We start from the raw sequence: 27,331 nt of genomic DNA on the forward strand, positions 1-27,331 counted from the left end.
CTGGCTAGTGGTGTGGCTGGGGTTATACAGAGTTCAGCATTCAGGTAACTACTAAATCTGCAGCATCTACAACAGTGATTTTATCAAAATGACAGCAAGCAGCCCAGCCACATCATTGGATTCAGGGTCTCTTCCTCTATATTATGTTGCTCTCAGATGGGGCAGCAAGAACCTGGTGGCAGATTCTTTATAAGGACAAAATAAGGCCAGTCCTTTAGGGGATAAAGAGACCTCCATCAGATTAAAATGAACAAACAGCAAGTTACTTATTTTAAATGAATGCTCAGGAATTAATTAAAATAGCAAATGTGTAATATGTGAATATACAATTTCTGTGTAGATGGAATGTAAGTTCACAGCATAGTGTTTTTTTTATGTTGGGCCCATGGTACCCCTGATAATATCCAATACTGCCATCACAGCAAGCACACTTGTCCTGTCAGCCAAAACCAATGCTAATATTTTAGAATTTCTGGTAAAAACTGTCAGCATGACAATCCAAAGAATTATAATTGAGATTTAGCTTAATCTTAACACAAACTACTGAAGTGCACCCCATTTATCCTTTTAAACGTCTAGAACGTTTGCTGATGCTGTCTCCATTCTATTCACGTTGCTAAAATTCCAAAACTATTAGCGGCATGACAAGCAAGGGATAGAGAAATGAAACAGTCAGCATAAGACATCGGCAAATGATATCCTCTACTGAAAGAATATATTGGAGTTCCTGATGGCAGCTCGGAATTAGTAAGACACATGTGCGCTCACTTGGGTTGATATCATTTAGAGCTATACATGATTATTGAGGAAAATTAATGTTAACCCCGCAAAGTACATTCCAGATAAAAGAGAAAAGTAATGAGACCCACCATTAAGTACTAATTATGTCAGAAGAATACTGGAATTAAGCAATATAAAACTATACATTCAAATCAGCGTAAGTTCACTTTTGTTGCAAAACCCCCATTACTTTTCATTAGCCGTCCTTTATACAGCCACATAATGGTTCCATACATCCTCAGCTACATATGGTGGCCTCACTCCAATTTCTTAGAGATACATAATCTATTTCAGTTGTACTTTGTTCCATGATATATTATATACAGATTCTTTCCTAGAAGTACTGCTGAAAGGAGGAATTTCCCCATAATAAGCTGCCACATGAAGGCATCGGACGGTGGCATACAGAGTAAGGAGCATCAAAGATTCCATGTTCTTCCTAGAAGACTACTCAAGGCCTTGTTCAGACGCTACATTTTTGCCAGAATTTTTTTTTATTATTATTTTCAAGGTTAAAAACGATGGACTTCACAGCACCGGGAAAGTGAATGCGATTTCTGAACTCTCATGCACATGCTGCTTATTTTTTCCATGCCTATTTGAACCATCAAGCCTTTTTTTTTTTAAATCAGAAAGCGTGTAATTTCGTTCAGAGTTTATGCAGCATTTTTCACGCATTCAAATGAATGAGACAAAAACGCAAATAAAAACACATCAAATGCACACATAAAAACATGCATGTTTTACGCAGTGTTTTCCTTACAACATTATGGAATTTGGAGCAGAAAAATTTGCTGTAAATACTCAACATGTGCACACAGCCTGAGATAAATAGCTTTTTTCCTTGACTAGCGTATACTATATACATTTAGAGCCACTTTTTAATTACATAAGTTGTAAAAGAGATTGTCATGGGCTAATGATGTCCTATACTCTGGGGATAAGTCATCAATATCAGATCTGTGGGGGTTTGATACCTGGCATCCCCAGGATAAACTGATACCTGGGGCGGCAGATACAGTTTTTAAAGCAAGAACACCCTAGCTCCATACACTGTAGTGGCTGTTTTCATGCACTGCAACTGAGATCATATTTATTTCAATAGCAACTGAGTACCTAAGAATGGACACTACACAGTGTTAGGTGTCGAGTTCCCACCGCTGCACAGGGGGAATCTCGAGTCATGTCCTCTGAGGTCTCCCATTCTTCTTCAGCCACAGAGGATCATGCTCAACAGAGACATCAGTCACAGTGGCTTGCTCAGGCTAATGCTGTATGTCTGGTTGATGCTGCCGTCCCAGGTTCAGCTATAGCAACCAGCATTAGTCAGCGGCGAGCAGACGCTCCTGGGACTAAGTACTGCTTTTCTCCATCTGAGCATGCCCATGAGACGACCGCTCATTGGTGGTCAGAGGTCACATGCTCAGGTCCTCAAGCAGCTCAGATTGGGCCATCAGCAAGGTCTCGAAAGACTGCAGCTATAAAAGGATTGCATGGTCGTGCGCTAGTATATCCTATAATCGTGGTGTGTGTGCAAGCGTGTATGTCTCTGGTGAAAGCTCCTAATGATCCCCTACCCTCTGGTTGTGTATGTGAATAGGGTGATTGGAGTTGGGAGAGCGCCAAGTAGTGGCATTGCCTATGCGCCACACTTCACGATAGTTAGCGTCGGTTTATGGCGTACGCCAGTGCGACGCCGTGTGCACTCAGTGGGCTAAATCCTTCAGTTGGTGTTTGTTTGGTGGCATTTCCCAGTGCGGTGCTGTGCACGATCTGTGCGCTAAATTTATCTAACTTCTTTAGGCACCGCAGATGCGATGCTGAGCACATAGTGGGTCTAGATAGACTCCTACCACGCGTGCTAGGGGCTGAGTCTTGTGACCTCATTTGCGCTAATCCTGCTGTGCCCTGTGACTGCCAACAGGGTGCGTTATCTGAATACTGTGGCACAGAGGTTCTGTGGAGTAACAGAGCCCGTCGCAGTAAACACCCGGTGACGGTTAACCCGTGTGTGTTCGGCGTTCACCCGCCATCTTGTTCCGTCATTACTGAACAGCAGTTAACATCTCTGCATGGTGGACCCCAGGCTGCGAACGTACCTTATTACTATCCTTATATTAATTTGGTGCTTTCAGCCAACCCTAACAAACAGTCCCTTTTATTTTCATGATGTATTTGTTTCCGTTTTGTGCCAAACTCTTCAAATGGTGCACGCATTTTGTGAATTTTGCATCAAGTTGAATATGGCCTACATTATTGCCTTCAACCTTTTCAGCGACTTTTTAAACCAAAAAAATGTGTGAAAAACTGATGCATATAAAATCACTTCAGAGGGGACTGGAGTACATTTGTAAAAAATGTGTAACATTTCAAAAAGCTGCAACTGACATGAGGCAAAAACATCTATAAATCCTAAACTCTGGCCAAAGTAGCAAAATAAAAAAGGAGAAAAAATTAAAGCCAACCTAAAAAATAATCGCAAATGCAAAGATGAATAATGAACAACCAAAAAATGCACAAAACACTACAAACGTGACAAAATAATTTTTCTATCTGCAATAATGAATTGGGCCCCATGTGCTGCAGCAGTATTAGCCATCAGATGATTGGTGGGAGTGCTCGGAGTTGGACCCACCGGTTTGATATTGATGACCTATCCTAAGGGGAAATTTTTAAAGGGAATCTGTCACCACATTTGACCTATCTGATCGATTAATATGGCATACGGGTTATAGACTGCAGAAAACAGTCCTCCCTATGTGTCTCATATCAGCTGTGTTGTTGCTGAGAAATCATCTTTTATCACCTTATATAAGTGACCTCTTCCGGGCTCTGGGGCGGATGGTGCCTGGAGATAACTCTGCCTCCAGAGCTTATATTACATATTACCAGTGAGACAAGTAACCAACACAGAACTGGAGAAATAAAATTGGTCTTCTACTCTTCTTGCAAACACATTTTTGATTCTCTATCAGCTCTGCTGTATTGTAACAATATTCCAGCCTTGACTGCCTCTGAGATGGAAACTGAAGCTGAGAGGAACCTGCAGATGTGTCAGGTATAATCACACACAGCTCTGCAGTGAGATCAGGATAGCAGAGAGCGGCCATTACACATCACACTGGTAACCATTACACATCACACTGGTAACAATTATACATCACACTAGTAACTCCCCTTCATGTAAAATAAGCTCTGGAGGAAGAGTTACCTACAGGCACCATCTGCCCCGGAGCCTGTAAGAGGTCATTTTTCATAGTCCACATTTACCCCTTTTTTATATTATCAAATTAGTTATTCATTAATTTTTTAATATTCAAAATATTCAAATCTCTAATTTAGTGGGTATGTTTATTTTGTCCCTTGTGATGTGTCCTATTTTTTCTGGTATTCCCCACCTTTATCGCACTGGTTTATCCTATAATAAAGTCTATTATTCACTTTAATTGCTGGACTTTCGTTTTGTTTTTTTGTTGCTATGTTTACCGATCATGTCCAATGATTGTGTCCATGTAAGCACGTAGCATATTTATATGCCTATAGTGGTTTTAATTTATTTATGATTTACGGCTATGTACCACATGTGCTTTGTACCTTTTAGGTTTTCTTTAAATATATGTTTGTTGAGTCGTTCACCACTGATTATAATAAATGGAGATGGTTCTTGTGCATATGGTAGTGCTTACTACTGGGTGAGATAAATGTATAATCATGGCCCACAATTAATGTGCTTCCTATTATTGGGTGCCGTATATCTTCTTTTGCTTTTTTACTTTACCTTCAGAGAATGTATTTTTAAGAGTTTGGTTCCGTTCAAGGAAATTCACTTAAACTGAAAACTTATTCTAATACCATAATGATTACAGAGTTTCTCAGCGAGCGCTCACCGCTCTCACATATAATGGAAAACTCGGATACTGGAGGGCAAATCTGAACAGTTGTTAAATTCATAGATGATAAGACATGAGAAATGATCCTATCTAAAGGATCAAATCTATGTGACGTGTTATCACATAACTTAGATGAATACAGGAAGAATCTAAGAATGATGTGCAGACAATCTTCCAAGATTTCAGATATTGAAAGTGCTTCCCTGCCCTGAAGTGTTATGGAGCTAACTGTTTTATGTAGACAATTGAATTAGGAAAAGGATCTCCAGAAACAGACCCTCTGGCATTAAGCTGCACACAAATTCACATAAATAGTGTAAAGCTGCAATTGCAGTCACTGTCAATGGATAAAAGTGGTGCGGTTTTTGGAAATAAAAGCAAACCACTTAATTTCTCTTCCCAAACATCCCTTTAAGGATAACAAAGATAATCGTTTTAAGTGGTTTTCTCATCTTTTTAAAAGCTTAAAATTGCAGAATGTTAAGGACCGGCGGAACGCACCAAGTATAGATGGTATGAAACTAGGTGCGTTCGCAGTCCGAGGTCCACCGTGCAGGTAAGGACCCTGCTGCTAGTAAGATGGACTATATGGCGGTACTAAGTATACACACATGGGTTAACCTCACCCTGCGTGAAGGAAGCGATCCTGTTGCGTCACAGGACCGCAGTACCGCACATAGAGCGCGAGCAAGAAGTCAGCGAACTCAACCCCTACTCAGGATTGAAGTCCGCTTAGACACTTGCTGGCACAACACCGCAACTGGGTGTGTAAGGAAACCAATAAATAGAATATATAGGCACGAGAGTGCGTGCGGTGCCGCACTGACGGACGCCACTAACCACCCAGGCTTGGGTAAGGAAAGCGCAGAGGAAGCGCACGGCGCCGTACTGGCGGACACAGCAGCTGGACGCTGTAATGTGTGTTACGTGCAGATGGCTAGTCGGGCGCTAGATAGCTGCCATCATCCGCGAGCAGTCAACAACACTAGGGAGGGATACTTAGGAGCTTTCATCCATCGACATACATCCATCTACACACACACATTATCAAGACAATACTAGCGCATGGCCGTGCGGTCATGCGCAGTTTATATAGTTGCAGCACAGGAAGCTGCTACAGAAGTTTTGCCCTTTCAGGACCTGCCAGGAGGACCAATGGGCTGTGCTGCAGTACCTGAGCATGTGACCCTCGATCTCCAACGGGAGATCTTGCCCTGGGCATGCTCAGTGTGTGCAAATAACGACTTAGTCCCAGAGAAGCTCGCTCGCCGCAGATCAGTGCAGGGTACAACAGGAGAGCCAGAAAAGGCAGCAGTAACCCTCTGCACAGAATCAGTCTCAGCGAGACGCTGGGAACGACGCCTCCGCTGAGCAGAGCCCACTGCGGTCAAAGCAGAATGGGAGACCACAGCAGACACGGATCGAGATTCCCCCTGTGCAGCAGAGGAAACTCGACTCCTAACATTACCCCCCCTCCTAGGGCCCCCCCCTCCTTGGGCCTCGCTACGTTCGAAGGCAGCAATAAGCTGCGGAGCCCGAATGTGCTCAGCAGGCTCCCAGGACCTATCCTCAGGGCCGTAACCCTTCCAGTCCACCCAAAAAAATTTTTGCCACGTACCACCTTGCACCCCAAGATAGCGTTCACCTCGAAATCGTCCGTAGACGAACCCGATGTCCCAGCAGATGACTCAGAAAACCGGGACATGTATACGGGCTTAAGGAGGGACACATGAAAGGTGTCGGTGATACCAAGGCGTGGAGGAAGGGCCAGACGGTAGACCACAGGATTAACCTGTTCAAGGACCTTGAAGGGACCCAAGTAGCGAGGAGCAAATTTAGTGGACTCAACTCGCGGCCTGATGTTACGGGCGGAGAGCCACACCAAGTCGCCAGGAGCAAAGGTCGGGGCGGGGCGCTGATGAGCATCGGCGGAGGACCTCATTCTCTCCTTAGAGGCCCGAATGGCATCCTGAGTGCGGTCCCAAATATCCCGTGCCTCCACAGCCCAGTCTGCCACCCTGGAGTCTGCGGAAGACACGGGCATAGGCACAGGTACCCGTGGATGCTGACCATAGTTGAGGAGGAATGGAGTTTGTCCAGTGGAGTCGGCTACGGCATTGTTCAGCGCAAACTCTGCCCATGATAGCAAGGATGCCCAGTCATCCTGCCTGGCTGAAACAAAATGTCACAGGTATGTGACCAAGGTCTGGTTGGCCCTCTCTACCAACCCATTCGTCTCGGGATGATAAGCGGAAGAGAGATTCAACTCAATACTGAGAAGATGACACAGCTCTCTCCAGAACCGAGACGCAAACTGGGGACCCCGGTCACTGACAATTTTGTCAGGCATACCATGTAGGCGGAAGATGTGCTTAATGAACAACGCAGCCAAGGCCCGTGCAGAAGGTAACCGTGGTAGTGGCACCAAATGCACCATTTTCGAGAAATGATCGGTGATGATCCAAATGATGGTACAGCCGCGAGACTTGGGCAAACCCACGACAAAGTCCATCCCGACCATCTCCCAGGGCCTATCTGCCACCAGCAAGGGATAGAGCAACCCAGCTGGCCTTTGACGCGGAGATTTATTTTTGGCGCAGGAGACACACGCCAGAATATAATCCCTGACATCCCGGACCATATGTGGCCACCAGTACGTCCTCGCTAGTAGCTCAGATGTCCTCTTTGTCCCAAAGTGTCCACCCACCCTGGACGAATGAGCCCAAGAGAGAACCTCCGGTTGCAAATTAATGGGCACAAAAATCTTGCCCGGAGGCACAGACTCCAGCGAAACCGGCACTACGATTCTCAGGCTCTCAGAAGGGACAATAAGCCGAGGCTCCTCTTCCTCCTCTTCAGTTGACATAAGGGAGCGAGAGAGAGCGTCAGCATGAATATTCTTCTCCCCGGCGAGAAAATGAAGAGAAAAGTGGAACCGGGAAAAGAACAAGGACCATCTGGCTTGGCGAGAATTTAGCCGCTGGGCTGTTTGTAAGTAGACCAAATTTTTGTGGTCCGTGTAAACCTGGAAGGGAAACCGCGCACCTTCCAGAAGATGTCTCCACTCTGAAAAGGCCAACTTCATTGCTTAGCAGCTCCCTATCCCCGATGGAGTAGTTTCTCTCCGCTGGTGAGAAGGTCTTAGAGAAGAAGAAGCATGGATGCTTCCGACCTTGAGCATCCTTCTGATAGAGGACTGCTCCAGCACCAACGGATGAGGCATCCACCTCCATTAGGAACGGCTTATCCACATCGGGACGATGTAAGATGGGAGCACTAGCAAAGTGGGACTTAATAGAAGTGAAGGCCTTGGAGATCTCTTCCGACCACAATTTAGGATTCGCTCCCTTCTTGGTGAGGGCCACCAAGGGAGCTACCAGAGTTGAGAAGTAGGGAATGAACTGGCGGTAATAGTTAATGAACCCCATAAAGCGCTGCACCGCTTTAAGAGAATGGGGCTCTTGCCAGTCCATCACAGCCTGTAGTTTGGCAGGATCCATAGCCAATCCCTGGGTGGAGATGATATAGCCCAGGAACGGTAAAGACTCCTGCTCAAACATACACTTCTCCAACTTAGCGTAAAGAGAGTTTGCCCGTAGGAGGTCGAAGACTCTGCCAACATCTCTCCGGTTGGAGTCAATATCTGGAGAAAAGATGAGAATATCATCCAGATAGACTACAACCGAGGTGGAAAGCATATCCCGGAAGATGTCGTTGACAAAATCTTGAAAAACGGCTGGGGCATTACAGAGCCCGAAGGGCATCACCAGATACTCATAGTGCCCATCTCTGGTGTTAAACGCCGTTTTCCATTCGTCCCCCTCACGGATGCGAATCAAGTTGTAAGCACCCCGCAGATCTAGTTTAGTAAACACTCTAGCTCCCCGAAGCCTATCGAAGAGCTCGGATATCAAGGGCAAAGGATACTTGTTCTTAACGGTGATAGCGTTAAGACCCCTGTAGTCTATGCATGGACGTAGTTCCCCATTCTTCTTCTGCACGAAGAAGAACCCTGCCCCAGCAGGTGACACTGACTTCCTGATAAACCCTCTTGCCAGATTCTCTTGAATGTACTGAGACATGGCCTCCGTCTCCGGGAGAGATAATGGATAAACTCGACCCCGGGGAGGCTCCGCACCAGGCAAGAGATCGATAGGACAGTCATAGGGGCGATGGGGCGGAAGGGTCTCCGCCGCCTTTTTGGAGAACACGTCTGCGTAAGACCAATATTGCTTGGGGAGAGAGGATAGATCTGCGGGTACCTCAGTAGTAGCAACCTGAACGCACTCTCGGTGACACCTACCCCCACATGATTCACCCCATCCCAGAATTCTGCCTGAGGACCACTCGATGTGAGGAGAGTGGTACCGTAGCCAAGGTATCCCCAACAGGACCTCATCAATACCCTCAGGAATGATGAGCAGAGAAATAATCTCCTGATGGGATGGCGACATGGACAGAGTAAAAGGGATGGTCTGATGTGTTATCTGTGCGGGGAGTGTCGACCCATTCACCACTCGTACCGTTACTGGTTGAGGTAGAATAACCAGGGGTATTGCGTGACGTTGGGCGAAGGCAGAAGACATAAAATTGCCCTCCGCCCCAGAATCCACGCAGAGGTCTACCGAGTGGGAGGATGAGCCAAAGGTAATTGTCCCCTTAAAGGACAATTTGGAGGCAAACGTCGCAGTGTCTAGTGCACCTCCACCTACTACCACTAGACGCTGATGTTTCCTCGACCGCTGATGACATCTGGTGGCAAGATGTCCTGACTGTTGGCATACATGGCAAACCTGGAGTGCACGAGCGGTCTGGGACTTAGATCCTGCTCGTGACACCACCTTAGGTTCATGGAACTCAGGAGCCTGGACTGGAGATTCCAAAGGTTTGGCGAAGGTGGGAGCCAGCCGAAACCTCTGCCTACACTGGGCTCGCTCTGACCTCCGCTCGTGAAAACGGAGGTCAATGCGAGTAGATACTGTTATTAACTCTTCCAGTGTGGCGGGAATCTCCCTACTGGCCAGAGCATCCTTAACGTGGTCAGCCAGCCCCCTCCAAAATATAGGGATAAGGGCTTTATCCGACCACTCCAGCTCAGATGCTAGAGTGCGGAAGTGGACGGCAAAAAGGCTGACAAAGGACGAGCCCTGAGTCAGTGCCAACAGTTGGAGCGCCGTATCATGGGTGACACGAGGTCCTAGAAAGACCTGTTTCAGAGTGCTCAAGAATAACGGAGCACTCTGCACCACATGATCGCCACGCTCCCACAGCGGCGTATCCCACTGCAACGCCCTGTCCGACAATAAGGAAATTATAAAGCCCACCTTAGCCCGCTCTGTAGGGAAACGAGAGGCCAGAAGCTCGAGATGTATTGAGCACTGACTCACGAAACCCCTACAGGACTTACTGTCACCAGAAAATTTCTCTGGTAGCGGGAGGCGAGATAGCGTCGGTACAGGGGCGGCAGTGGACAAGGTAGCTGCAGCCACACTTGCAGCCTGAACAGCGACAGTAGTAACATCCACAGCTGAGGTTGAACGCTCTAGAGCCGCCAACCTTCCCTCCAGCTGCTGGATGTACCGCTGTAGACGCTGATCGTCCGTCATTACTAGCCAGACCTTGGCGCTAGTATTATGTTAAGGACCGGCGGAACGCACCAAGTATAGATGGTATGAAACTAGGTGCGTTCGCAGTCCGAGGTCCACCGTGCAGGTAAGGACCCTGCTGCTAGTAAGACGGACTATATGGCGGTACTAAGTATACACACATGGGTTAACCTCACCCTGCCTGAAGGAAGCGATCCTGTTGCGTCACAGGACCGCAGTACCGCACATAGAGCGCGAGCAAGAAGTCAGCGAACTCAACCCCTACTCAGGATTGAAGTCCGATTAGACACTTGCTGGCACAACACCGCAACTGGGTGTGTAAGGAAACCAATAAATAGAATATAAAGGCACGAGAGTGCGTGCGGTGCCGCACTGACGGACGCCACTAACCACCCAGGCTTGGGTAAGGAAAGCGCAGAGGAAGCGCACGGCGCCGTACTGGCGGACACAGCAACTGGACGCTGTAATGTGTGTTACGTGCAGATGGCTAGTCGGGCGCTAGATAGCTGCCATCATCCGCGAGCAGTCAACAACACTAGGGAGGGATACTTAGGAGCTTTCATCCATCGACATACATCCATCTACACACACACATTATCAAGACAATACTAGCGCATGGCCGTGCGGTCATGCGCAGTTTATATAGTTGCAGCACAGGAAGCTGCTACAGAAGTTTTGCCCTTTCAGGACCTGCCAGGAGGACCAATGGGCTGTGCTGCAGTACCTGAGCATGTGACCCTCGATCTCCAACGGTAGATCTTGCCCTGGGCATGCTCAGTGTGTGCAAATAAGGACTTAGTCCCAGAGAAGCTCGCTCGCCGCAGATCAGTGCAGGGTACAACAGGAGAGCCAGAAAAGGCAGCAGTAACCCTCTGCACAGAATCAGTCTCAGCGAGACGCTGGGAACGACGCCTCCGCTGAGCAGAGCCCACTGCGGCCAAAGCAGAATGGGAGACCACAGCAGACACGGATCGAGATTCCCCCTGTGCAGCAGAGGAAACTCGACTCCTAACACAGAATGCCTGTAAAAACAAGAAACTGTGCAATTTCTTGTTAAAAATCCTCTGCGTTCTCAGGAATTAATTCTGTGTACAAATCATTGCCAAGGTGACCGACCACCTCAGAAAAGAATGGTCTCCTAGTCAAAGAGCACACACTTACAAACTGCGCTGATTGACAGATCTGGCAGATTCAGTGCCCCTGCTCTTCTTCCTTGCTGACAGAGGCAATGTTGCCTCTGTCAGCAGCATGGGAGAACGCACAGTTCGAGACAGTGGTTCAGCCATGAACAATCTGCCAATCTTCAGGAGCGAACAACTACCTGCCAAGCAGGAAGGCAGGAGATAGGGGAGCACAGTGCTCCTGTAGATAGAAACATGAGACGACAACCCCTTCATAACATCATGGAAGCAATGGTATGCCAAAAAGAAATAATAATAGTAAGTATCTAATGTTTTGTTATGTGAAGTGGATGAAGGACAATGATTTTTAAATGGGAAGCAGATTACGGTCTACACCCAACACACAAGGAAGCTGGGGGCTATGGTAAGCCACCAAATTGTCCTGCTGTAAATTCTGATCTCTACCAACAGGAACAAATCTGCTAATTCAGCCACGGTTGTGTTCCGTGTGTCTGCATGTACTGTGTAGGGAATTGTCGTATATGCAGTTTCTTTATAAGTCGTGTAGACGTAATAGAATGAATTTATTTAAGCCTGCACATAAATGTGCTGTCTCCCACTCCATAATCTAAGTATGTACCCCAGGAATCACTGTGTGTAGCTCGGCAAAATGTGTTCAGTTTTACAAGATGTTTTGCCTAAATAATTAAAAGTACAACAAGACCAGCAGAAAATGTATGGCATATTGATTGGCTATGCAATGACTTTATTATTATTGAGATCTTCATCAATCCTGAGGAAGAAAACACTTCATGAACTGGGCTGATGGAATACTCCTTCATAGAAGTTGCAGCAAAAATATTAGTCTGCACATGTTGCACCAATGATACGTCCATCCCTGGTCCTAGGGGTACTGTATATATGAATTATTTGACCACTAATTTACATTAAGGATAATAGAAAAAATTGGAGTCTGGCTCAACAGGACTGGATTTTCCTTTTCTTTTTCTTTTTCAAAAGAAATTATAGTACATACAAAAGAAAAATGTACATGGGCGTCATAAGTAAGACTGCTTAGTGCAGTCGAAACGCATCGACTGGGTCATGTTGACCATGTACATTTTCCTTTTGTATGCACTATAATTTGTTTTGAAAAAGAAAAGGAAAATCCAGTCCTGTTGAGCCGGACTCCAATTTGTTCTATTTTCCTTGATGTGAGACCAGGGCGACGCCGATATCTGAGCGCCAGGTGTATGAGCATAGAGCAACTGGGTGAGCTGGCATAAAGTTTTTATAAATACTAATTTACATTATCTGATCTCTTGGGTCAGCCATGTAAGCAGCATTGAATGTACGGAGCACAAAATCCCAGCGCAGTATAGCAGCAGTTATATTTCGTGCAGCCAACTAATTGGATGCACAATCATGTCTCCCTATGTGCGCACAAGTGGTGAGACCTCCGTAAGGCCCCTATTACCATCTACACACTAAAAAAGTCAACAAGAGATATTACTTCCATGCTCAGATACGTCACAGTTTTGTGATTGATAAAAAACAAGTTTCACATTTTCAATAAAAACATCTTACAGGATGAATGTTTCGCGTTGCCGACCTGTATTGTGCCATACCATTTTACTACATTACTACTTACAACCTCTGAGTCATTTCTGCAGAATGAAATATTCATCTAATGGCCCAGATGATGTTACAGATCGAGCAGGCCCTTCTCCTTTAGCATGCCAAGATATAATGTGTATTCTTGCCATCTGTGCATTCCACACATCTATAGCTAATATGATGAAAACACTTTGTGAGAAAGAAAAAATAAAGACAAAACAAACAGCAATCGAAACATTACACCACAATAGATAACAGTTGTTGCGAAATTCAAGAGGGAATGATTTGTGCTTAAAGGCAGATAAAAAAAAAAGAAACCACATGAAGAAGTTCAGGAAACTCAGCTAGGGTCAATTCCAGAAAACTCTGCCTTCCATATGTGATGTGAAATACTAGCGTTAATGAGAAGCAGAGGTTTCACAAAAAGCGCACTTTACTGGCCCTGCCAAAACCACAAATAAGGGATTACTAGCCATGGTCAGCCTTACATATCGAGCAGCACAAAGGCTAAATGCTTCACATAGCAGGGATGACTTCATCCACAGCTGACTGCTGTCTCCAGTCGAGGAGAGTAAAATTCCAGTATTTGCCTGTACCACTGACAAGGGCTGCGCTTCTGCCAAGTTGTAGGAAATTAGAGTAAACTTTTGGCTTTGCAGTGAAATACCGTAGTAGAAATCATTGTCACACCCAGGATTAGAGCACATGTCCCAGAGTGACTTACTGCTGGTAGAGAACACTATTCTAGGAACACTTTTATCCCGCAGGTTTCGTTTGCGTACATCAATAAGCAACAATATATTTACATCCACATTAATAACGGCAATCAATCAATTCAAAGGGTATATTTTTATTCACATTCTTCTACAGAAAACTCTGTGCAACTGGGACCTCCGATAACTGTCAGAATTAAAGGTCTCTTCCATGTGCCATGCTCCTTTTGCACATAGGTTGGAAAGTTCTGAATCGCACAGCTAGCTTGGACTCTATGAAGTTTAAAGGGAATCTGTCAGTAGGATCAACCCTCCTAAGCCGTCCGCATAGGCATGCAGGTCATAAGAAGCTGAATCAAGTGATACCTTGAAATCTGTAATCTAACGTCTCATTCCAGAGATATTCTTTTTCTTAATATGTAAATGAGCTGTTAAGATCCAAGCACGCAGTGTCCAGATGTTACAGCATACTGGAGGGGATTTCATGAAATCCCGTCTCCACTATGCGGTAAAACACGCAGTCGGCAGACCCGCGTAAACGGACATGCGGCGTGTCTTTTCAGAACACAGTTTGTTTACAAAGCGGTGACGCTTCGTCGCCACCCCGTAAATTTACCATAGACTATCATTAGATGCGTCAAAAACACAATAAAAACGCAGGTGACCTGCCAGTGACCTCAGGTGCAGATTTGGTGCAGCTTTTACCTGCATCAAATCCTGATGCAATCCTGAACGTGGACACATACTCTTATAGTCTGAAAAATACGGTACATGTTTATTTTTTCTTTAGGGAAAATTCACAGATAAAATTCAGCGTAATCACAAGAGAAATTGATATATTGCCAAGTTCCAACATACACCGCAGATCCGTTTACAGTGAGTAAAAAAAAATAAGCACAGTGGGCATGAGATTTCTATAAATCCCATCCACTTTGCTGGAACTGTAAGGCACAGCCAGAATTTTCAGCATCAAAAACTCACCAAACGTTAATCACGGAATCTTAACCTCGTGGATAAATTTTGCACACATGGCCAAAAATCTAACTTCTGGAATTCTTTATAAAGTGAAGTTAAATAATAGGCAGGTCAGTCTTCCATGCAGGCCACTAAGGCCAGGTTCTCATATATCCAGGCCATCCGTATCAATTTGTTTGTGTCTCAACTGACGATAACTGATGTCAAAATGCTTTTGCACAAGTTTTTACTGTACACGGATGAGTTAGATGAAATAGATGCAACATGTAGCACTTTCTGATACGGATCTTTGAAGGGGCCAGCACATCAACAGATGCTTCAGCCAAATGTGATGTGTTCTTGTATCAGTTTCATTGTCACACGAGATAGAAAAAAAAGCAGGATGGCCAGACATGTGGAAACCCAAACTAAGCCATGGACAAGCTGTAGTTTACAGAAGAGGTGCATTTCACGATCCAACGGGACATCTCTGATGTGCAAGGACCAGTAAATATCGCTATGGTTATCTTTGCGAAAATAGTGTCGTAAAGCCATACGTTGTAGCCTTGCAATGCAAATGGTGAACTCCATAGGTCATCAGCAGATACATTTGACATGCTGCATGTTTTACATTTGCAAAACTGCTCAATATTCTCGGCAGCATGTGCATGAGATGTTTTAAAACACGTAGACATGTTTTTGATCTGAGCCATGTAACAAACTCGCCAATGAACTCTGATGCCATCTGCGTGTTGTCCATTTTTCACGGACTGTTTGATAGGAGAAGCCTGAGAAACCACCATCAGTTTTTTCTTTCACACAAGAAAAACTGATGAAACTGATGGTAAAAACTGACCATATGCTGATAAAATTCTGACTCAAAACAGTGATGAAAATCAATACAAGAAAAAATACTGAAAGCAACACTCCAGCTTTTTTTGTTTTCATTTTACTGCTGGAGTGGGCCTACTAATGTAAGCTCCATGCCCCTAGTCTTATGCTTACCATCCCTTGTCGTCTGCTGTTATCCGCGCTGCTCCAGTCGGTCTTCAGCACTTTGTGACCTGCCAGATTGCTTCAGTGTTTCCTGGAGCAAGCCGGAGGTCATTTTTCAGTACATGTCTATAGACTTACACTGTAAGCTTGTGACCGTTACTATTGACCAGTCTGTCATGAGCTGTGGTCAGAAGATGGTGGCGCAGGGCCGCTGCAACCCAGGAAGAGCTGAAGACGGTGGACGGTGAGTAAAGCATTAGGTGCAGGGATTTCATGTTAGTGGCACCACTTCAGCGCTACAATTAAAAAGACGCCGGAGTGGTCTGACTGAGCCCTAAGGCCAAGCAAAGGCATGTTGTAGCTATCTTCTTTTAGCCAGAGCACATGTTCAGTGTGCTGCCCCTAGATCTGAATATCAATACCATAACAAATCAAAGTGGTTTGTTGGAGCCTACCCAGTACAAAGTATTTGGGCCATATGCCTCAGGAGCCCCCTATTCTCCCCAGCTACACCCTTGGATTTACTTGACTAGATTTGTAACTACATTTTGGAATGAAGACAAGTGACATATTGGTTGTGCAGCTAATTTTGACCAGGTTTATTGCCTATATGTTCTGGGAACACATCACTAATGTCCCACATCATTAGGCAAGCACGACATTCAATATATAAGCTAACTTTACATTAGCAGGTGGCCAGTTCCTAAATAATAAGGACGACAGCGATGCATAATTGAGTGTTTATAGGTCACATGAGGCTGAGGACATTTATATGTGGATTAATGGTATAGAGCAAGAGACGTGCCATAACTAACACAGCCTCTTACAAAATTCACAATTATGTTTACAATAAATGGATAGATGTAAAGAAAGAAAAAACAGACAATAGTGTTTTTTTGCCATAACACATATAACAAAGTATAAATTCCTTATGCAATGCAATATTTTAATATATGTCTGCCCTCACACTACCTTGATCACAATGACAGAAAAATACTGCATACATCACAATAAATTAAATTGAAAGCTGTGGCTTGCTGCTGACTTCCTCTTCCTTACTTATATGTCTGAAGACAGTGAACGTGACGCCAGAGCTGATTGGGTGAGGGGTTCACGCATCATAACAAACATTCTAGAACCCCGGGAACTCAGGTGTCGACACCGTTGGAACAGCGCTGGTACAGGAGTTGAGTATAAGTGTTTTTATTTTAACGGGGGAAAATATTCAGATTGACAATTGGTTGTCCTACACTCCCTAACAGAAGTTATGTCGCTTATCCATGTTAGGCCGGGATCACACATGCGAGAAACACGTCCGTGTCTCGCATGTGAAATCCAAGCTCTGGCGCCGGCACTCCAGAGCACAGCGTGCGGCTCCATGGGTTGCTATGCGGCCGAACGCTCCGCTCTGGAGTGCCAGCGCCAGAGCTCGGATTTCACGTGCGAGACACGGACGTGTTTCTCGCATGTGTGATCCCGGCCTTATGTAAATAAAAGCTTATAACCTGAAATTAAATTCATCCGTTGGTTGTATAAATTATTCTGTGTCCATTAACTGATCAATATTTCTGCATTGATGCCAATTTATTTTCTTAACCTAAACCGCATTTTGGAGGGTTTCAGTTTTCAAAAGAATAATAATAATAACTTCTGTCAGGGAGTGTAGTAGTGGATATTTAATTTCCAAAAATGTGTATAACACAAACAAAATATCAAAAAGCAAATATTTGACAGGTGGTTTATGCTGTGGTTATAGACAGTCATGCAATTTTTTACATATAATACTAAAATTATAGAAAGAATCGACAAATGTGAACATGACCTAACGGTGCTGGGCACGTCCTCGCACAATACATAGCAGACCATTAACTATATTCTAAAATATCGCCTCTCCACTTCTTAGGAGGAGGGATTGACCTGTGCAAGGGAATGGATCAATTCTCTGTAACCTAAATTACTAGTCTTATTTCTAAAGCCTAAAACCTTTGAGGATTTATCAAGAACACATTTCCAGCACTGTATTGACTTTGCTGGTTAAAAACATATTTCAAATACATTTTTCAGGGTGTTCATCACATAGCGGCATTAGAGACTGGTGATCAAACCCAGACAGATTGTTTTGATTTTGCTGATAATAACATAGGAAGGCAGCATGAATCATTATGAGAAAGACCACGTTTGACACTTCAAAGCTCCTGGAAATTAACATTGTCTCACAGGCACACAGCCATAAGTACAATTAAAGACTCACGCTGTCTGATGTTCAAATAAAAAATAAACTTGATGCGATTGATGAATACGTTTAATGTCTGCACAACAGAATTAAAACCCAATTCTAAACATTAACACTTGGCTCACAATTACTTGCCAAAAGGGGGAATTTACTATTTATTACCACTTACCGTACATAAGTAACCTGTAAATTACAATCCTTTCCACTGTCCTCTTATAAAAGTAGTTTACCGCTGCGTTCTCGACACGTGCCATTTTTTTTTGTGTTTTTAAGCTGTGAATTGATGATGACCCAGTAACTCTATTCAGTCATTTCATCCACATATCTGTTTGTGACAAGCACCAAAGCCATCATTAGAGCTTCTATGAAGGATGTCACACAGTAGTTTTACTCCTCAATAAAAAAAATATCTGCAGTAATGAAGAACCTGCAGATAGCTTCTTCATAGAGAAATAGTGCCACCTTTTTTTCATTTAGTTTCTCAAGATGGCCTCTAAAGGGACATGCACACGAATACTTGGAGCTTCAACAAACGCCTTAAAATAATGCTTGAAAGACTTATACAATTAATTTTGAATGTAAAACCACGTTGTTATTCTTGTCTTCAGTGTTTTGAGCATTTTGTCCACTTCAGGTTTTAAAAAAACACTTGGTTGGAAAAATGGGGCAGCACGGTGACTCAGTGGTTAGCACCACATATGGTGGCTCAGTGGTTAGCATTGCAGCTCTGGGGTGCTGGGATCAAATCCCACCAAGGACAACATCTGCAAGGAATTTGCATGTGCTGTGTTTGCGAGGGTTGTGAGTCAAATAACAGAAAAAGCGTGTTACTTCTTTGAAGCAGCTTCTAATGAAATTCACTCCAAATTAGGCCCTGTCCAATCAGTAGGATGCAAATAACTCTTAAAAAATGCTTCAGAAAATAAAAACCTCTATCAAAAAGTGGTTTACAGTAGAAAACTCACTGTTTTTCAACGTCTCAAAAAAACTCGACCCATACTCTGAGGGAGCAATCATACACTATGTCATGGATACTCAATATTTTTGAAAAGAATTTTAAAGCGTTTCCACTCAACTTTCGTTCCACCATGAGGGTATTTTCACAATGTCATATTCTATCATTTTTTGAGCTTTTCTACTCTAAGAAAAAAAAAAAACCACACCGGAAAAAGTGTTCACAAAATGCTCAACTGTCCTAATCATTTCTATGAAAAAAATTACTTGTGTTCAAGCTTTTCAGTATCCTTTTTATTTCTAGGTTTTTCAGGCGACTTTCGAGGCGAGAGCATTCTGAAAAAGATCTTGTGTCCACACAGCCATCAAAACCAAAATTGAAAGCCGATAAAAAAAATTCAAAAGAATGAACATATACATCTCTATGTAAAAACAACTTCCTGTGTATATTTTAGGCATTTTGAACATCTTATAACCAGGTTTAAAGTGGTTAAAAGAAGTGACATGTCCTTTCTTTTGTTGTTTTCTGTTAGGCCGGAGTCACAATAGAGAGGAATACGGACGAGTGCTACACAAGAAAAAACATCTCATAGCACTCGGACCAAAGTTATTCTATGGGGCATTCTATGGGGGTGAAGCATCACCATTTTTTTTTCTCGGCCGTATTATACATGCGGGTGAAATCGCAACCATGCTGCGATTTGCACAGTATATCGGTCGAGACTCGCCAATGCAAGCTAATGGGACCGTCCCGGCTGTAAACTACTGGGGAATGAATGAGAAGCTGCCAGCACCAGTGACGCCAGCGCAGTCTCCCAGCCGGACCCGAGGTGAACTCTTGAGCTGGCGCAGAAAATTGCGCGGGAGCCCACGTCAGTTTTTTCAGTGAAAACATTCTTTTAGTAAATACATACAGGTCCCAAATTTTACACACATAAAACTAACAGTATTAGCGAGGAACATATAAAAATCTAACTGTTCTGCGATGGTATACTCTCTGTAAACCACGTGTCATATCCTGTAAGGTGCTGCAATTATTTCACAGAAGCCGACAAATGAATTACTGGCTATTCTGCTATCTAGCTCTCTATGAAATATAAATATATAAATGGGGTCAGCCAGTATTACCTAAGCTGCGAAACAATTATATGTGTTGTTTCCTAGTCCTGCTATGCGCACAGATATTTGCTGTTTTTACTTTGCCATCAATATTCAATAAAGGCATCTTATAATCTATTCCTGTGTGTTGCTTCCCTGGTAATCCACAGATTGGTTGTTTGAGCTGTTTCTCCTGGTTTTGTGTTTTTAACACACATATATAAATATATATGTTTATATATATGTTATATATATATAACTTTCCAGGAAAGTTCCCACGCTCGAGGTCATATTAGGACATCCAGGAGAGGGCGCATCACCGCGAATGAAGGTAACTATAGGATATTGACCTACATTACCTTCATTCCCCGGGGTTTACAGGCACGAACACAGCTGCATTATAGCAGAGCTCCTGCCTGTAAAATATTTTAACCCCTTCAGATGGATTTACATCGTGTGACGTTACAGATCAACGGAAGATATGTATATTGTTGGTTTATTATTTTTCCTTTGTTACAGAGCGAGGGTCTTCAGGTGGATTGAGAGAGAAATAAAATATTAAAACAACCTGTGTGTTTATTTCATTAAAATACTTTTTAATAATGTGTGTGTGTTTTTAACCCTTTCATACAATTCGATTAATAATGGATAGGTGTCAGAATTCACGCCTCTCCATTATTAATCTGGCTTAATGTCACCTTACAATAGCAAGGTGACATTAACCCTTCATTACCCCATATCCCACTGCTACACAGGAATGGGAAGAGAGTGGCCAAGTGCCAGAATAGGCACATCTTACAGATGTGCCTTTTCTGGGGTGGCTGGGGGCAGATGTTTTTAGCCGGGGGGGGGGGGGGCAATAACCATGGACCCTCTCCAGGCTATTAATATCTGCCCTCTGTCACTGGCTTTACTACTCTGGCGGAGAAAATTGCACGGGAGCCCACGCCAATTTTTTCCGCCATTTAACCCTTTAATTTAATAGCTTGAGTGCCCAAATTTTGCACATACACACTACTAACATTAGTAGTGTGGAATATGCAAAAAAAATGGGGATAGGAGATGGTTTACTGTATGTTAACCATGTCTCATATCATGTCGGGTTTAGGAAGGAGAAAGCAAAAGCCGGCAATTGAATTACCGGCTTTAAAGCTATCTAACGCTGTATGAAATATTAATATATATACATATATGTGTCTCAATGACATACATATACAGTGGGGCAAAAAAGTATTTAGTCAGTCAGCAATAGTGCAAGTTCCACCACTTAAAAAGATGAGAGGCGTCTGTAATTTACATCATAGGTAGACCTCAACTATGGGAGACAAACTGAGAAAAAAAAATCCAGAAAATCACATTGTCTGTTTTTTTAACATTTTATTTGCATATTATGGTGGAAAATAAGTATTTGGTCAGAAACAAAATTTCATCTCAATACTTTGTAATATATCCTTTGTTGGCAATGACAGAGGTCAAACGTTTTCTGTAAGTCTTCACAAGGTTGCCACACACTGTTGTTGGTATGTTGGCCCATTCATCCATGCAGATCTCCTCTAGAGCAGTGATGTTTTTGGCTTTTCGCTTGGCAACACGGACTTTCAACTCCCTCCAAAGGTTTTCTATAGGGTTGAGATCTGGAGACTGGCTAGGCCACTCCAGGACCTTGAAATGCTTCTTACGAAGCCACTCCTTCGTTGCCCTGTCGGTGTGCTTTGGATCATTGTCATGTTGAAAGACCCAGCCACGTTTCATCTTCAATGCCCTTGCTGATGGAAGGAGGTTTGCACTCAAAATCTCACGATACATGGCCCCATTCATTCTTTCATGTACCCGGATCAGTCGTCCTGGCCCCTTTGCAGAGAAACAGCCCCAAAGCATGATGTTTCCACCACCATGCTTTACAATAGGTATGGTGTTTGATGGATGCAACTCAGTATTCTTTTTCCTCCAAACACGACAAGTTGTGTTTCTACCAAACAGTTCCAGTTTGGTTTCATCAGACCATAGGACATTCTCCCAAAACTCCTCTGGATCATCCAAATGCTCTCTAGCAAACTTCAGACGGGCCCGGACATGTACTGGCTTAAGCATTGGGACACGTCTGGCACTGCAGGATCTGAGTCCATGGTGGCGTAGTGTGTTACTTATGGTAGGCCTTGTTACATTGGTCCCAGCTCTCTGCAGTTCATTCACTAGGTCCCCCCGCGTGGTTCTGGGATTTTTGCTCACCGTTCTTGTGATCATTCTGACCCCACGGGGTGGGATTTTGCGTGGAGCCCCAGATCGAGGGAGATTATCAGTGGTCTTGTATGTCTTCCATTTTCTAATTATTGCTCCCACTGTTGATTTCTTCACTCCAAGCTGGTTGGCTATTGCAGATTCAGTCTTCCCAGCCTGGTGCAGGGCTACAATTTTGTTTCTGGTGTCCTTTGACAGCTCTTTGGTCTTCACCATAGTGGAGTTTGGAGTCAGACTGTTTGAGGGTGTGCACAGGTGTCTTTTTATACTGATAACAAGTTTAAACAGGTGCCATTACTACAGGTAATGAGTGGAGGAAAGAGGAGACTCTTAAAGAAGAAGTTACAGGTCTGTGAGAGCCAGAAATCTTGATTGTTTGTTTCTGACCAAATACTTATTTTCCACCATAATATGCAAAAAAAATTATAAAAAAACAGACAATGTGATTTTCTGGATTTTTTTTCTCAGTTTGTCTCCCATAGTTGAGGTCTACCTATGATGTAAATTACAGACGCCTCTCATCTTTTTAAGTGGTGGAACTTGCACTATTGCTGACTGACTAAATACTTTTTTGCCCCACTGTATATATATATATGTATATATATATATATACCTATTCTATGTGTACACATTTACTCTATTGTAAGCTGTCAGTGTGATTTTACTGTACACCGCGCTGAATTGCCGGCTTTTCTCTCTAACACCGCTGCGTATTTTTCTTGCCCTCATAGACTTTCATTGGCGGATTTTTTGCGCAATACGGTGACAATCGCAGCATGCTGCGATTTTCTACGGCCGTAGAAGACCGTATAATACGGATCAGTAAAATACGGCAGATAGGAGCTGGGGCATAGAGAAGCATTGTACCGTATGCAATCCGTATTCTCAGCACCTCTCTTAGGTCACACGGTAGTGTGAGGCCGGCCTTATATTGTAAAGTACAGAATATCTTCCTAATGCTGGAGTCACACTTACCGTATAAAAAATCAGTCCAAGAATCGCACAAATGTTCCCTGAACAGTGATCTGTATGTAATTCGTTTGCAGTGTGAGGATGCAATATCCTCGCATCTAGTAACAGTGTGACATCCGTATGGCATCCGTATGCAATGCGATTTTAACATGAGCTTTTACATACAGCAGTTCTCTCCATGTAAAAGCTCATGTTATAGTGACCAGTATGTTGTAGTGCCCGTACGTTGCGCCCAGCTCATGCACCTGTAAATTAGGCGGGCTTACATTACTACAGAAATGCCAAACATGTGGATGCTATATGTAGTTCAGGCACACTGGGGCTCAGAAGGGAGGGTGGAATTAGGATTTGGGAGCATAGAATTTGCTGAATTTCTTCTTTTTTTTGGGGGGGGGGGGAGAGGTAGCCATTTTGCTTTTCCAGAGTCTTTGTGCTCTGGAAAACTCCCTATATTTTAGTTAACAAATGACAGTGGGAACATTTTACATAACAATTTTGATCACATTTATCCCACGTGCTCTATGATGAGCACTTACATCGGGGTTTCCCTTTAAATCTTCGAGTGACGTGATTCAGATCAAACTCCCGAGGGTGGCACTCACTATAATGAGGCAGCAGAATTACTCTGGACTCCGTCTGGCCTCTATTTAGTGGTGTCCTACTTTTCACAGGTGCAGAGAACTGTGGAAAGGGTATTTTTCTGCACTCCTAATAAAAATACGGACAACGCCGGACCACAGACCAGACGACGTCCACAATGCCTCCATCTGCCTCACTGTAGGGAATCTTCCACCGTGGGGTTCCATCTGAATCACGTATTTCAGAGATTTTCACGGAAACCCCGGTGTAAGCATTCAGCACAGAATGAATGTGCGCTGAGCCTTACTGCGATATTTGGGAGGCAGAATAAAAAAATCGAAAGCAGGTGAAGAATTGATTTTATTTATTTTTTACGCCATTCCTCGTGCAGTAAAGTGATTAGGTGACTTCGGCGATCACCAGCGTACAGCGCTCTGTGCGTGGGCAATCGCCATGACGTACATGTACTGCATTGGTCGGGAAGCTCTTCCCAATCATGATGTACATGTACCATAAATGTCAGGAAGGAGTTAATGTTTGTACTAAGCCTCCTTCACATGTCCATTTTTGTGTCCATATGCGGTCCATTTTTTAAGGACTACAAATACGGACAGGACACAGGCACACCCATTGTATCTAATGGTGGTGCGCACACGTTAGGTCCGTGTGAAAAACCAGCAGACATGTCCTTTTTTTGCGCAGCACGGACAAAATGTGTGCGGCGCACGTGCACACTGATGACACACGGATAACATCTGTGTTTCATCCGTGTGACACATACTGGCGCCTCGGAAAAAGCGGTACAATTTACGTTGATCCCAGGCGCCGGGTGATGAAGGCAGGTGTCATCTTCACCTGGTCTCCCTGAGATCATTTCGACAATGATGGGAGTTGTATTCAGCACCCTCTGTGTACATCGTGTGTAAATTTAAGAATTAAATGAAAGAAATGGCATGGGCTCCTGCATAATTTCCATACCCAGCAGAGAAAAAGCCCATGACTGGGGGACTGATATTACTAATTTAGGAAAACGGACAATATCCCACAGGGTTCCCAGGCTATTAATAACAGCTTATTTGCTTAGCCTGTACTTGTGAGTTTATGGGGGACATCAGAAAAAGAATTACGTAGGTTTCCCCTACAAATTCTAACCAGCAAAGGCTTGTGAGGCAGTGACTGGTGTTACATGTGAGGGTCACTGTATGTTTCCCCCAGGATGCACACATATGGCGTATTGAGGCCATGAGAGTGCATTGCAGCCACAGGCGTAGCTGTGGTTTCAATGCAGACTAAAGTGAGTATAGGTCTTGAAAATGCTGGTTTTCCAAGGCAGATTTAGGGAAAACCTGCTCTGGGCTTTTGTGTTGAAACAGACTACAGGATGGTAGTGGTGCAGTCCGTTTCATTCCTGGTCAGGTTTTCCATGTGGCTGAAGGACACAGATTTAAGTTAAAAACCCATGACAGCAAACGAATACATGGATGTCACATACAGATGGATGGCACACAAACACGGACCACGGATCTCACCAGTACTGGTTTTTCCAGTACATGAATCTCCTGTGTGAAGGGGGCCTTATGGATACAACTCCAAGACCCCTCTTGATCCTGCTAAGTTTAGTGTTCAATGGTACTCTTCTGTTCAGTAAATCTGTAGGTGATGGTGCTGGGGGTTGTTGTGGCTCATCATAGCTGTCTGAAACTGTCCTAATGCAATTTTAGCTGTGACGGAGATGAGAGGATTAATATAGACTTGATACCTAGTAACAATATTTTTCTCCACTACACATATGATTCCATAGGATAAGGCAAGAAATGGACTAAGTGGTGGTTGTCAATTCTTACTTGTTTTCATTGCTTGCATCATAGCGAGGCATAGGATCATAGTCATTGCCATTGATATCAGTGCTGGCCAAAGGATCCTACATCCAAAAAAAGAAAAAAGTATGAATAAGTCATGGGATCATTATTAAGCTGTCATCTCACTTGGCTCATACATATATAATAAGGCTCCACTGGGCATGTAATTAGGTTAGTGACTGTCCCTGTGCAGTAATGACAATTCCATGGCTTGGCTTGTAGGTGATTATGTACAGAAGATAAGGATGATATAGTTAGTTCCTATGAAATGTAATCTATGAAAGAAATGAGCGAACATGATTCTAATTCAGTTTCTGCATCATTCTGCAGGAGTCAACTAAAATATATACTTTGTGTTACTGCCCTGTGTGCAAGGTGTTTTACCTCTGTAGTTAATCAAGACTAGGATAATGGGCGTGCTATAATATTGCATGGAAAAGCTGCTGATTAGCCCCATTGAATGACAATGGGACTTATGCTCATATGGTCAGCATCAGATAGTTACTGTGGATTGCTTGACAGATACATGTCAGATCTGCTGTGTGAACAGAGCCTGAATCTGCCCACAGGTTCGAGCATCTTACAAATGTTCATGTCAATGTAATGGGAGAGACCACTGATGTCAGGGGGAAAAGAATAGTTCTGTACTAGTATTTCCAATAGAGAATGCATAACGTGCATTTTCAGCCAAGCTAAGCCCTTATGTTAATAGCAGAGTGGTAACTATCTAAAGTCTATAGTCAGATTATCCCTATGATATACTCCTGGCATCATTATCGATCCATTCAGACTTATCAGGCTGACCAGACATGGAGTTTCACTTCCAGTCTTCAGCATATTTTGGTACATATTTTCGAGTTCTAGTTACTAAGTCAGTGATAACTCCTGGATGATTCTTCTATGCTTCCTCCATCATACCTATTCTAGATTTACGGTAGCTAATGCCTTCTGTATGAGGCATTTTTCATCCTGTGATATGAGCAGCTTGTGAAAATACCTCATAGTAATAAAAGCAAAGTAAGAACACAATTTATAAGATTTAATTATAATAGTTCCACAGCTGGAGTCTCTGGGTACCTGTCAATGCTGCACCATTGCTGATTATGTATTTAGTGGACGTACTAATACATAGCACAAGACAAGTATGTTAGGGCCCCAAAAAAGGGTATATGAAAGAGCTAATAACAAGCCAGAGGGTACACCTGCACCTTGTGGTCAAGTCTTCCTGAAGTCTTTGGCTAAGGTCACATGATCATTTTTCTCTCATCCCAGAAAATTGAGACAATTATGCTATTCACACTCTAGTCAGAGTTTGATCAGAGGGTGATCTGATTTTATTGGAGGTGGAAAAAAAAGTTTATCCACCTTCCGAATCATTCAGTCTACCCATGAAAATTGGATTGCAGTTGGAGCACTGAAAAAAGCATGATCCTTGTTTTTCTTACATGTTTGCTTGAAGGTCCAGTCCATTCATAGATTGATACAGCTCCTGAATACACCTGAACAGAAGCCACAATTTACTGGACCTCAATTGTTCGCCTGACAGCTATCTCAACTGACTCCAACATACACAGGAACACTCGTCATGGTCGAACAAAATCACCACCTGCTGAAGTTCAAGAGGCCGGATCTTCTCTCCCAACATCATCTGTCAGGAGACAAATTGGGAAGCCCAAATCCTGCTGAAATGGGTGGGTTTAGATGACTTTTATTCAAAGTTT

At 43.6% G+C, this 27,331-nt stretch overlaps 1 protein-coding gene across 3 annotated transcripts in view; it reads right to left on the minus strand.

Annotated features, from left to right (window-relative positions):
• The window catches only part of PCSK5 (proprotein convertase subtilisin/kexin type 5), a 748,165-nt gene that overhangs the window by 500,991 nt on the left and 219,843 nt on the right, over positions 1-27,331 (minus strand). For all 3 annotated transcript variants that reach the window (XM_069763164.1, XM_069763172.1, XM_069763182.1), the window contains exon 5: positions 25,596-25,672. In XM_069763164.1, the coding sequence (XP_069619265.1) occupies positions 25,596-25,672 (77 nt within the window). The remainder of the gene's footprint in view (positions 1-25,595; positions 25,673-27,331) is intronic.

Source organism: Ranitomeya imitator, chromosome 1, assembly GCF_032444005.1.
Source record: "Ranitomeya imitator isolate aRanImi1 chromosome 1, aRanImi1.pri, whole genome shotgun sequence".
NCBI lineage: Eukaryota > Metazoa > Chordata > Amphibia > Anura > Dendrobatidae > Ranitomeya > Ranitomeya imitator.